Source organism: Poeciliopsis prolifica, unplaced genomic scaffold, assembly GCF_027474105.1.
Source record: "Poeciliopsis prolifica strain line A6 unplaced genomic scaffold, Auburn_PproV2 SCAFFOLD014, whole genome shotgun sequence".
In the NCBI taxonomy this organism is placed as follows: Eukaryota; Metazoa; Chordata; class Actinopteri; order Cyprinodontiformes; family Poeciliidae; genus Poeciliopsis; species Poeciliopsis prolifica.
In genome coordinates this window covers 10,354,725-10,367,300 of record NW_026562389.1, presented here as the reverse complement: position 1 = coordinate 10,367,300, position 12,576 = coordinate 10,354,725, and the positions used below count along the sequence as shown (strand labels likewise).

The following is a 12,576-nucleotide window of genomic DNA, read 5'->3' as shown; positions in this document are numbered from 1 at the left end:
TTCACAGTTTGAACAATATTTGGTTTTTTCACTGAAACATTAAGTTTTCTATTTATATTACATTTCCTTCCGAAAATATGTAAAATAATCTGATTTAGAAACGTAAAACCCAACCAATCCATTAAAATATATTTTTAAATACCAAACCATTCAGCTTGAATTATTAATAGATGTTAATTTAATCCAACCTCTCACCATTACACACACACTTTATTTGCTGCAGTTGTTCAAATTGTTGTTAATAGAGTTGTACAATATTAATCTGTAACCATGTAAATATCGGGCCGCTGATTTTCACACTGATATATCAAACTTTAACATTTATATTGTACAAAATACTTTTTTTCTTTGAGACCTAATCAAAAAATGTTTCTTTAGTAAGAGTTGAGAAACTGCACTACAAAAATTAAATAAATATCTCATTGTTGTCATGTTATTATTGATCCGATAAACCAATCAATATCAGTATTTTGCATCGATACCTCAGACTTTGACTGGGCCATTGTTGTTGGTGTGAGTCGGCTGACCTGCTGCGATTTCCACCACCAATCGTTCCTCTGGCTCACAGAGAAATGCTCTGGAAAGAAAGTCTCCAGTGAGGAGGGAGGTTCTGATGCTGGTTGATTTTAACACTTATTAATCAGGTTTTAATTGCAACTACATTTTTGGAATAAATTAATGGAATATATTTTATTTTCCAAAGAATCAAATCAGTAGTGCGGTCAGAAACCAGATCTGAGTAGCAATACTTCAACATATTTCACTCCAGTAAAGGTAAAAAGTATCTGTCCAAGAAATTACTTAAGTAAAAGCAAAACACGTTTGGTAAAAAGTACTCAAGTACTGATCAGATTATCGATCATTTAATATTTAAAAATTACATCATCAGATGGACCGAAATATAAATTTAAGTGGAAATTTTAAAGAAGAAAATGACAATAATTCATATAAGGAACAAAAAGTAATAATATTTGGCTAAATATTTTTTTCCAACTCAATTTCTTTCAATAAAAAAATCTTAAAACATTTAAGAAACTGCAGCTGTGTGTGAAGTTTTGGTTAAAACATGTTTGAGTAAAATTTCTGGACTTTTCTACCCACTGAATGAAAATCAGAGTAGAAATACTTCATAATAACATTACTGAACGTACAGAGTAGTAAAAGTTCTCCTAAAAGTATTTTTTTCCAAGTGTAATTAGTTAATCAAGCCACCTGTTCCAGTAAAAATCACCAGGACGCCATCGGTGTTTGATAACCGTTTATTTTCGATATAGATTTCATTTGAAAAATAGAAATTCTACAACAAAACATTTTTTCTTCTCTAGAAAGACTCATAAGTTAATTTAACACAAAGTGTCAGTTTCCCTCTGCAGCGTTCTGACTGCGGTGAACGGAAACCCACTGGGAACCTGCAGAGCGTCGAGTTGGAAAACAAAGAGAAGCATTGAAAACAGAGGGATCAGAGTGAGCATCTGTATCAAAACAGGATCTTTGTGAGCTAATATGGAGACGTCAGCAACGATCCGTCAAGTTTGGAAGAGTTATGATGAAATTTTCCCACAGTCTGAACTCTATTCATTTTCCACGAGGGAAAAAGTTTTTCTTTCTTTCTTGACTTTTTTCACAGTTGCGGTCACGTTTAAACCAATTTCCGAGTTCAGAAGGATATTTTGTCCAGATATATAAAACCCAAGAGTTGAGATAAAGTTTACCATTCACACCAGTCAAACAATTGAAAAGTATTGAAAAATAAAAACAGTTGGATTTGGAAAAATGCGTAGGAACATTATTCACGTCTTCTGTCATAATTTAGCTGTTCAGTTTTATATGGAAGATATTTAATCTGTTTTTTACACATTGAGATTATAACCCTGAATCTACTTTGTGTAATTATCATTATTTATATATTTTACTTTAAATGCACAAAAAAAATTCACCCGCAAATGTTTCGTGAAAAATGTAATTTTAAAAATTTTATTTTGATTTTTGAAGGCAAATTTTTGCAAGTGGATATTTTGCAGTAAATTTAAAAGTGTAAAAAATTTTTTTTTTAATTGACAAAATTGCACAATAAAATAATTAAATGTCTTTGTAAAAAAAAATCTGATTCCAATCAAGTTACATTTCTTCCAAAATTTTGAAGGACATGTTTAAATTTCACTCAGCACTAAATGCAAACTAGAAAACAAAATAAAGTTTATTAGTGATTTTCTTGTGTGTGGTTTGATCACCTAAAATATGCTTTAATATATATGAAAAAAAGTGTCTTAAACAACCCATACATCAGATGACAGCTGATAAAATTCCCACATTCCTGCTGTGAACACAATATAATTCCCACATTTTGTTTCCTTCATTTCTTCCAGTTCAAATTGATCCTTTATAGGCCACTTAGGTTCAGGAGTTTATGCAGCAGTCAAGTATTAATATGATATGCATTCCCAGTTTGGGTTCCTGTTTGGATGAGAAAGGTTGAATGATTATGATCATCTTCTGCCCACATCATAGAAAAATACACAGGAAGTGTGACCGACATTTACACAACATTATCACTTCTTAGAAATCAACAGAAAATAAAAATATGTTAATAAAAAACAGTTTGGAAGAAAAGGTGTAAAAGATTTGATTATAAACAAACAGAAGCAATCAAATCAGCACACACAACTGTGCTCTGTTAATTTATAGTTAATTATATTAAATCTCTATTTGACTTCCTTTACAAGCTATAATACAGCACATTTCTTAAATTATTGCAATTCTAGGAAAGAACAGAGAGAAAATATCAAAACTCCAAGAATCATTTGTTCATAATAAGATTTGAATCTAAAACAAGAGGTAGAGCTATAAAAACATAACTTTCCTGCTACAGGAAAATGTTAGAGTAGTTCAGTTTATATAAAAAATTCAGATAGGTCGTATTTGTATTTATATATATATGTGTGTATAAAAAGAGATGGGACGGCACTCCATGTTTAGCGAGAGCGCTGCAGCATTTGCTGTGGCAGCAGTTGCATAGATGAGCAGTAAGGAGTTATATTTAATCAACAAGTGAGACTGAAGGTGTGAGAGAAAAACCAACATGGCAGCGAAGACAGAAGTACTTCAAAATGATCCCTTTTTCAGTCCCAAACAAACCTCTTACAATCACAAAAGAAGCAAAAAATTAAGATTAATTTGACAGGAAGCTGCAGGTTGGTGGTCTACAGCGACGTTTCGGAGCCGCGGCCCCTCCAGTAAAACGTGTCTTCGTCTTCCGGCTCCATGTCTATCCTGATCTGAGGCACGGACTTCAGCGGGGTCATTTCCGGGCTGAAACACAAACCCCAGCAGTCAGGACACAAACAAAAGAACTGAAACTCTCTGAATTTAGCTAACCGTAATCGAAAACGACACTCTTAAATGGGACCTATAATGTAAAATTCATATTTTTAATGTTTTTATTCTTCCATTTTGGTCTAAAAAAAACCCACCCAGACATTTTTTGGTAGTAAATTAAAGTTTTTTGGTGTCTGGAAAATGAGAATGCAACGTCATGCTCCGTTACCTATTAACCCCAGTCTAATTCTAGAACATTTGGTCAGCTGGTTTTACCGCTGTACAATGGCTGCTGGAAAAGACGTGTTTCTGTGTTGACTCACAATTCAGAAACCGCATGCTGCATTCCTCTCGGTTGTGCAGGAGGATCTATTAATGCTTTTCAAAGATGTACGGTTCTGTATTTCTGCATCAGTTTGCAGCCAGTGAAAATGCTGACTTGTGGCGGCCAGCAGCAGCTTATTTAGATTTAAGGTGACAAAATGCCCTAAAACGGCTCATTCTGAATAGTTATAATAAAAAAACTGAATAATCTGAATAATAAATAATGGGTCACATTTAATTCCAGGATTTCATTCAGTAAAACAGAAATAAACTGAGCTGGTCTTGACCAGTCGGTAAAATTATTTAAATCTGTCTTTGAGCACAAAATACAAACAACAGATTCCAAGCTGTGATTATTTGTCAAAGAAAACAGAAAAACTGTGAGGAGAAACTAAGTACACCCTATGAACACTGGAACTAACTTTAGCAGCGTCGTTTTCTGTTCTATTTCTGTACAATAAAGTTTCAGTGTTTTCTGCCACAAAGTGAATCTGTCACCTACAGTGATGGACGTTTGGTTTGATGTCATTTTTAGAAATATTGCGGAAGAAATATATTTATTCGTATGCAGACATTTTGTTGCCATGTTCATTTTCTGTTGGTTTTTCCCTGAAATCCTTCGAATTGAGACAAACATATCAAGTCCTTTTCTGTCAAAGCGACAATTCTAACAAATATATAAAAACATCTTAATAAAAGTCACATACTCTAGCTTTAATCTGAACAAATAATTATTATTAACAATTCATCATTTTTCAGGCGCCAGATAAATCTTTGCAAAAAAGAGTTGATTACACCAGCAGATAATTATCACAGGACACAGCTTCTAAAACCAAGAAAAGATCCGTGAAAACCGTGACGTTTGTTTCATGATCTTCATCCGCAACAGAAAATATATCAGAATATTTCATATGGTTCAACTTCCTGTTTAAAAAAAACAAACAAAAAAAAAGAGGAAAAACGAGGAAATAACTTAAAATCTGGAAACAGTAACCTCTGGATGCAAGTCTTACTGCAGGATTTTCAACCCTGAACTGTAATTATTTTATTTTTTCAGAGATATCTGCACTTCAGAGAGTCAGAGTTGGAAGCAATTTGGCTTCAGATTGTAACGGATTACGCTTTACAATCCGACGTTCATGCAAAGTTCAGCATGACGGAAATGACCAAAGAAGGTCAAAGGTTTTGCTCTCTAATTTTCAGATTAGGGAGCAAATCTGAAAATTTGTCGGTCCTCTGCAGAGGACCGATTCTGCAGAGGACCGGCTCTGCAGGAGGACCGACTCTGCAGAGGACCGACTCTGCAGAGGACCGACTCTGCAGAGGACCGACTCTGCAGGAGGACCGACTCTGCAGAGGACCGGCTCTGCAGAGGACCGACTCTGCAGGAGGACCGGCTCTGCAGAGGACCGACTCTGCAGGAGGACCGACTCTGCAGAGGACCGACTCTGCAGGAGGACAAGCTGCAGAAGTTCATTGCCGTCTGCAGACAGAGTCCCAGGCTTGGCGCCTGTCGACCTGCTTCTTGTTGAAAAATTGGGTTAGCCAATCCGCCGATCTGACCTTTAAAGATCAGGCCAATAATTGTACGTTAGCTGTCCCATGACCTTTTACAAGCATCACTGCCACCAAGTCAAAGCAGGAGTCGGCTGCAGCTGAGTTTCGTTTTGTTTTTCAGCTCATCTTTTCCATTTTCTCTGTTTTTCCCGTCTCACCTGGATAAGTAGCTGTCCTGGTAGAAGCGGAGCTGCTCAGCACGATGTGTGTCGATCAAGGAATGACAGGGGCTTCTCTCCTGAGGAAAAGAAAACAGGAACGATTCAAAATGAACTGTTCGTTTACTCAGCCTGAAGGATTTTGCAGGTTTTCATTCCAGGACAAGCATGCAACAATTACAAATGCTTTCAGCCTGAGAGGAGAAAAGAGGTGCAATGTTAGTTGTTAGTTTAACACCTGCTGGTTCATGGGAAACTTTGCAGTTTTAGAGAAAAGGTTGATTTATGATCAGTCGTCTAACAGCAGAGGCCATTAGAGGAACAATAGAGCCAGAAATTAAATTAGAAGATGGGGAAAAAAGTTTAAGACACCATAATCTGAAGACTTCATGCATTTTTCATAGAAAAGACGAATGCAGAAAATAAAAAAAGTAAAAGAAAAGAGTGAAAAACCCAAGGTCTGAGTAACGACGGGTCATCGTTATGAAGCAGACGGTCAGGAAGATGTTTTTCCCTCCAGGCGGTTTACTCACTGTCACAGGCCTTATCACCTAAGAAGGGCTCCTTCTCCATGATGTCCATGGGAATTTTAATATTGGGAACATTCTCATTGTACGGATAGTCAGACTGTTGGAGAGAGGAAACACATCCTGAGTCATCAGGGTCTGACATGGTCGGCTCGGTCAGGCCTTTGCTAATTGTTTCAGTCCTGCTACTTAATGTGTTATAAAATAAATTACGTCCTTTTTGTAAGACCATATTATTGACTTTATTCGCTTATTATTACAAATTCTTTTCTTGTATTATTACAACTTTATCTTTGTAAAGTTATAATTTTGCTCTTGTGGTTTTTTTCTTTTGCAACATTTTGACTTTTCTCTATTAATTCATTTTTTTATTCTCTTAGCCCGGCGCTAATATGCTGTCGTCAAACTCTCTGACCTGCAAAGGGAGGAATCCAGAATCTGAGCTCCACAGAAACAGAAATAGTGAAAAAACAAAACTGTTTCCATCCTGAAGCTAAACTCTCACCTCGTCACCATCGCTGTCCACGCTGCCGCATTTCTTCTTCTCGTCCTCCTTCTTCTTCTTGTCTTTCTCTGGAATGACGTCGTCCAGGAAGCTCAGGTCGTGCTGAGAGAACATGTAGTCCATGGCTTTCCTGACTGCAACCAGAGCAAGAATCTGGAAACGTGGGAAACACGGATTACAGGAGGCTGGAACAATCGGACTAATCAGATTAATCGTGATTAATCGATTACTGAAATAATTGTGAACTAATTCTGATTAATCGCTAACTGGAGACTCAAAAAAAGTCAAGTTGCAGGAGTAATATCAAACTCAGAGCAGTAAGACTGGAACGATTAATCAGATTATCAGATTAATCAGATTAATTAGATTAATCTAATACTGGAATAATTGTCAACTAATTCAGTTATCGATTAATTGCAAGCTGGAGTGTCACCCTGAAAACATGCCATTTTCTGACAGAATAAAACACTCAGAGCATAAATAAGCCAAAAATGTACAATCTATATATATACATTTTCCATTTTAGATCAAAAACCTTCTTTATCTGTGAATATATTCTGCCTTGAAATCATTAAGCGGCATTTTAAGCTCCACCTGGTTCAAATTCTGTAAAAAATAAAAATAAAAATCTCCTTTTCAATTATTAATTGGTTAATTGGAAAAACAATCAGCGCTGCTAAGTCAAGCAGAAAGGACTGTTGACATGTTGATGGTAGCTACTGCTGATGATCAAGCATTAACTAAGAAAAACTAAAGAAAGAAATTATTTAAATGTTCTTATCTAAAAAGGAATTAATTTTCTATTTAATGTATTTAAGTGGTCAAATCAATCATATGTCAATTTTTAATCCAAATGTCAGTGTAATTGATAGAATAATTGATTACTAAACTAATCATTAGTTGCATCCCTACCTGGTACAGTTTTACTAAAGCATTTATTACCAAAATAACCAATTTAAAACCTAACTGGTATTTTTGAATCTTTTTTGATCCGTCTATAATCGTAAGACGTTCTGTGGATCGAGGCGTTTTTCTTTACCATGACGGGGAAAATGATGGCCGCCACGGTGGACTTGAGGATCCAGAGCAGAGCCAAGCAGAGGATCTGGATGAAGGTGAAGAGGTGGACCTTCCTGAGGGGAACGTGTCTCAGGTAGACCAGGTCCGGCTGATGCTTGGCCGGCATCAGCAGCAGCTTCAGCCGGTCCATAAACTGAGCAAGAGGCAAAGCAAGTACAGGCCCGAGTTATCACACCAATCAGAAGATAAACAGGTGCTTGATAGATCAACAGGTCCAGCTTTTACAGAATTAAAATGAAAGAAATTTACCTGAACTCCATTAAGAGAAGCGACTCCCATGTACAAGAAGACTCCATACAGGACTGGCATGGGGATAAACTGGATGTGCACAAGCAAAATGTGCATAAATATGCAGTAAAAATGGCTTTAAAGGGCAGTTTATGTATTTTCCTGGCACATATAATCTTTTTATAAGTTATAAAAATTACTTGACTCTGCAACTTAACACATTGAAATTGGGCTTCTGTCTCTTTAAGAATTTCCAACTCCACCTTCAGGAAGACATTGTAACATTTCTCAGTTAAAGGGGCGGTATTATGTGTTTGCCAGACAAATGGAACCATTTTATAGCCCAATCGTATAACTGTGATGCTTTCAGTTGTATTAAAAATGATATAAATTCCAACTATGAATAATCTGATTGCTTGAAATTGGGCTCCTGTCTCTTTAAAAACTGCAACTCTGACTGAAGGTGGGGCGACGTCCAGCTGGGCGTTTTGCACAGCTGAGTGGTTACTATGGAGATTAAACGATTTCTCAAACACGCATGAAAAAAACCCGAAGCATCAATCCAGGCATGAAATAACATGAAAATATGATGTAAAGCTAAAAAGAAGTTGATTTTACATAAAAACTGCCCCTTTAAGAGAAAACTCTACCAAAATAAGTGTTGCTGCTGCAAAATATTTAGTAATTACCTTTAAAATTGGAGACATGAACACAGACAGTCCTGTCAGGATGAACACAAACACTCCAGTCACCCTCTGCTCTCTGCAAACAGGACAGAAAAGGAACGTCGCAAAGCGAAAAGCTTCTCATCAAAACCTCAATAACTGGACTAATTTTCCTCATTAACAATAAAAGTCTAACAGTAAGAGAAACATTTCAAAAACATCATATTTGGAAAAGCAAACATTGTCTGTGGAACCGGTTTGGATGCTTCAGTGTGACGCTGCACAGCAGTTTATTAGCTCAGCTGCCACATCAGGGGGCCGAGGAAATGAAAACACAAACCATCCAAACACAGGAAGAAACGTGTTAGCTTAGCCACTGACGGAGTCTGACGACAAATCCTGCAAAATAAGGTTTTAAAAATCTAAATTATCCAAGGCAGGAAGAATCTAATTGTTCTTGTTCAGGCTGTGGTATTTATGTTCAACCAGGTTTATAAATCCAACAATTATTTTCTCTAAAAGTGTCCATTTGGTTTGACCTTTCAGATTACACTGAAGACAAATTTCTCCCAGCTGAATGATTGCTGTGAGCCGGGCTTTGACTTTAAAGTTGAATCGCGATCAGAAGAGGAACAACAACCAGAACAAGAAGAGACCAAACTTTTTATGAGTTTGTAAAGTTATTCACTCGAAAATTAAAGCCATTAATTTGGGTTATTTAATTTGTCATAAGAGGAAAAAAATGAGGTTCATATTTTCACCATGTTGTTCATGTATTTATTACAGTTTCAAGATAAATATTTAGCTTACAAACTACACATTTAACTTGCTATCTAAAATTTTTATACTAATATTTAACACTTTGAATATAGTAACTTGTGAACCAATAAGCAATTTCTGCTTGAGGATCAGTAAAATGTATTCTATTCAATTGCAGCTAAATATTTAACAAATGAGATATTTAGTTTAAAACTAAATAGCTCGATATGTTTTAGACTTGCTAACTAAATTTTCAGCTTGAACTGGAGCTAAATATTAACTATCTGAGCTCAATATTTTTGTTTTCCAACTGTGATATTTATAAATGAAATAATAATTAGTGAAAATCTGACTTTGAAAAATGAACTCCAAATTCCTGTGTACCTTTACAAATGGCTGTGCTTTTATTTTGGCGGCTCCGTTGGTTCTCACCTCACTCCCAGGAACTTGGGCTGCTCTCCCGGCGCCGATGTTTCCGTTTCCATCTTCAGACTGTCGATGTGGGCGATGGAGATGACGGTGGCGGCCACATACCACGGCAGGCCCATGAAGGAGCAAACCACCATCAGAACCGCCACCCAGAACAGATCCAGATGGTAACCTGCCCCTTTCTGTTCCAGACAACAAACAGGGTCAAAGGTCGAGAGCACGCTCGGACACGGGCAGTGCAGCTGCAGACGGACACGGACATAAATCCGTGCTACAGGCCTTCGTGATCAATTCAGCACCAGATAATTATCTGTTTGGACTTTTAAAGATTTTGAAATTATACTGATTCAATTGGCAGGTTAATTCACTTATAACAAAACATTTTCCCATGTTACAAGTGAAACAATCTGCTAATTAATTTTTTAAAATTAATATTAAGGGTATTGGCTTTAAAAGACCACATGTTTCTTGTTGAAATGTTACTTGTAAGTTAATGTTATTTTAGATATTTGCGCCAGTTTTTGTGTTTCATTTAGTGAAAACTAATGAAACAGGCCTGCACAGAAATGCTGATACTTCCAGAAAAGACTAAACATAATCTAGTCCACATGCATTCGTACCCATAAATACAAAATCTAAATATAAAACAGAACTAAATATTGACTCAGCTTCTCTTTAAAACCGGCCAGTGGTTACATTTCGACCTGCGAAAGGTGCAGTCACTCATATGAAACATCTCTCACTTCCCTGAGAACGATTTTCACCTGCAGGCTGAATTTAGCCTGGATTTGCTTGTTATTGGAAACAATCCTAACAGAAGCGCGACACTTTCTGTAAGGACGGTTTGTGACGTCACCTTTAGCTTGTGCTCCTTCCTGTTGACAATCACGGCGGTGATCTGTTGGTCCATGAAGATCAGGATGGTGACGAGGAGGGCAGGCAGGGCGGAGGCCAGGTAAACCCACCAGGGGTTTCCTCCAAACGGGGGCACAAACCAGCCCCGCTTCGGGCTTGTTGGCTGCAGAGAGAGAAATGAAAGGATCCACCATGTTACAAATATGACATCTGACTCTTGTCTTTTTTTTTTTGTTTACCTTAAATGGATCCACCAGAAGTTGTAACAACAGGCTTTATTTTAGGTATCAAAACAATACTGTAATAACAGGCTGTTTAGTTCAATATCGTCACACCGACGTCGCCATCTTGTTCACGCTGCAATGCATTCTGGGTAAATTACTTGATTCGAGTGCCCTAGCTCCCCACAATGAGTGAAGTCTTTAGGCCTTTTTTTAGTTTGAACCGCAGCACGTTGAAATCAATGGAAATGTAGAAATCACAAGAGGTAATGAAGATGAGGAAGAGGACAGAGTTGGCCATAGGGTTAGGGTTAGGGTAGGGTTAGGGTTGGGGTAGGGTAAGGGTAGGGTTAGGGGCCATAGGAGCTGCTGCCATCATTAATGGTTTCATATTCAGCGTGTTAAGATAACAATCACCTGTTAAGAGTCTTCTTCAGTTTTGCCCTTACAAATGACAAAGTCTTCTGGAAAGAAATGTTGAGAGTACAAATGTAGGTCCTTCGGAAGTGGAGTTCGGCTACAAATTTTTCCCATTTCTTTTTTTTTTTATGTGGGAATTAATCCAGTTAAACACAATACGATAAACCACTACTCGGGTAAAGTTAGCCTTCCTGTTTTTACTTCAGTACATAATAGACCGAATGATGTCATCAACCCATCTGTGGAAAAATGGTGAAAAACTAATTATGAGTTAAATTTTTTAATTAATAGAAAAATTCAAACATATTTAGGCCAACATGTTCAACTAATCGTGGATCGCTTTAAATAATAATAGTAATAATAAAATGCATGAGCTCACCTTAAATTCGGTTGGCACAATAAGTTTAGGAGTGTCAACTCCCACGAAAATATCAACTCCACAAAAGATAAGGATGGCCAGGATGATGGCGAAGTCACTGATGAGTTTCCTCACCTGGTTGGGAGGAAAAGACGCTCTATTAAAGGGGCAGTGCTATCTGTTTCCCAGCCACATGGCGCCATTTCATAGTGAAATCAAGTAAGTATGTTAAATTTAGCTGTTATAAAAAATTTTGACTTTGACTTCGTAGTTTAACACCTTGAAATTGGGCTTCTGTCTCTTTGAAAACTCCTGTTTTGTACATTTTTACATTCCTTTCCCTTTCTTTTTCAGTTTCAGTTGTGTCACACTGATCTTCTCTACTGACCTGGCAACCCAGGTGAAAGTTCCTGTGGTTGCCACAGGAACACTGACATGTCCACCTTGTTATGTTTTTGTTTCTTGCTATATTAAAGGTTTGATGCAAATGCAATGCAAGACTACAATATCTCAATTTGACAACAGCTGATGTGGCAGGACTCACAGTGGTGGGGAAGAAGGGGCTTGTTTTGAACTTCTTAAGACACATGGAGGTGGTGTAGGTACCGAAGAAGAGGATGAAGGACATGAGGGTGATGTCCGGGACGTAGCCGCACGCCTCTCCCACCAGCTCTCCTTTGTACATTAAACACTCTGACTTGGTGAGGCTCGACCATGAGCGGTTTGGTGGCTGAACACAACAAACGAAACACTGTAATTATGCCACACACACTCAAACACCAGGCTTTATTTCCACCTGATTATAAGAATTAAACTCTGAATAAAGTCCATCAGGTGCTTCTGGAAAATGTTTAGACAGAAAAACTGAAGTTTAACGTCAGACATTATCTATTCATTTCATTTAATGTTTAACAATTTTTCAAGAATGTGGATTTAAATGCAAGAAAAACTCACCAGGCCTGTGTAGTTCATATACCACACAGATGTGTCTTCTAAAGGATCGTCAAGCAGATCCGTCTCATTTTCTGCCAAACACGCGACAAAAAGTTACTTTTATTTCTATAACTATTTAAATAGCAACTAATCTGCGTGTTTTACTTTCCTAATCTATTCACTATTCACAGGTTTCCTGGAAGGAAGGAATGAGTGTTTATCATATTGTTCTCTATTTCTTA

General features: G+C 37.2%; 1 protein-coding gene across 8 annotated transcripts in view; it reads right to left on the bottom strand.

Annotated features, from left to right (window-relative positions):
- Positions 1-1,243: 1,243 nt before the first annotated feature.
- The window catches only part of slc4a4a (solute carrier family 4 member 4a), a 48,602-nt gene continuing 37,269 nt past the window's right edge, over positions 1,244-12,576 (bottom strand). For 5 of the 8 annotated variants that reach the window (XM_055039217.1, XM_055039216.1, XM_055039219.1 and 2 more), the window contains 11 exons: positions 12,356-12,426; positions 11,946-12,131; positions 11,423-11,536; positions 10,404-10,565; positions 9,551-9,729; positions 8,384-8,456; positions 7,716-7,784; positions 7,426-7,599; positions 6,387-6,539; positions 5,355-5,434; positions 1,244-3,309 (listed from right to left, as the gene is read on the bottom strand). In XM_055039217.1, coding sequence (XP_054895192.1) covers positions 3,201-3,309; positions 5,355-5,434; positions 6,387-6,539; positions 7,426-7,599; positions 7,716-7,784; positions 8,384-8,456; positions 9,551-9,729; positions 10,404-10,565; positions 11,423-11,536; positions 11,946-12,131; positions 12,356-12,426 — 1,370 coding nt within the window. In that variant the 3' untranslated portion in view covers positions 1,244-3,200. Of the gene's footprint in view, positions 3,310-5,354; positions 5,435-5,887; positions 5,982-6,386; positions 6,540-7,425; positions 7,600-7,715; positions 7,785-8,383; positions 8,457-9,550; positions 9,730-10,403; positions 10,566-11,422; positions 11,537-11,945; positions 12,132-12,355; positions 12,427-12,576 lie in introns of all 8 variants that reach the window. The other 3 variants (XM_055039218.1, XM_055039221.1, XM_055039222.1) reach the window with 1 other exon arrangement.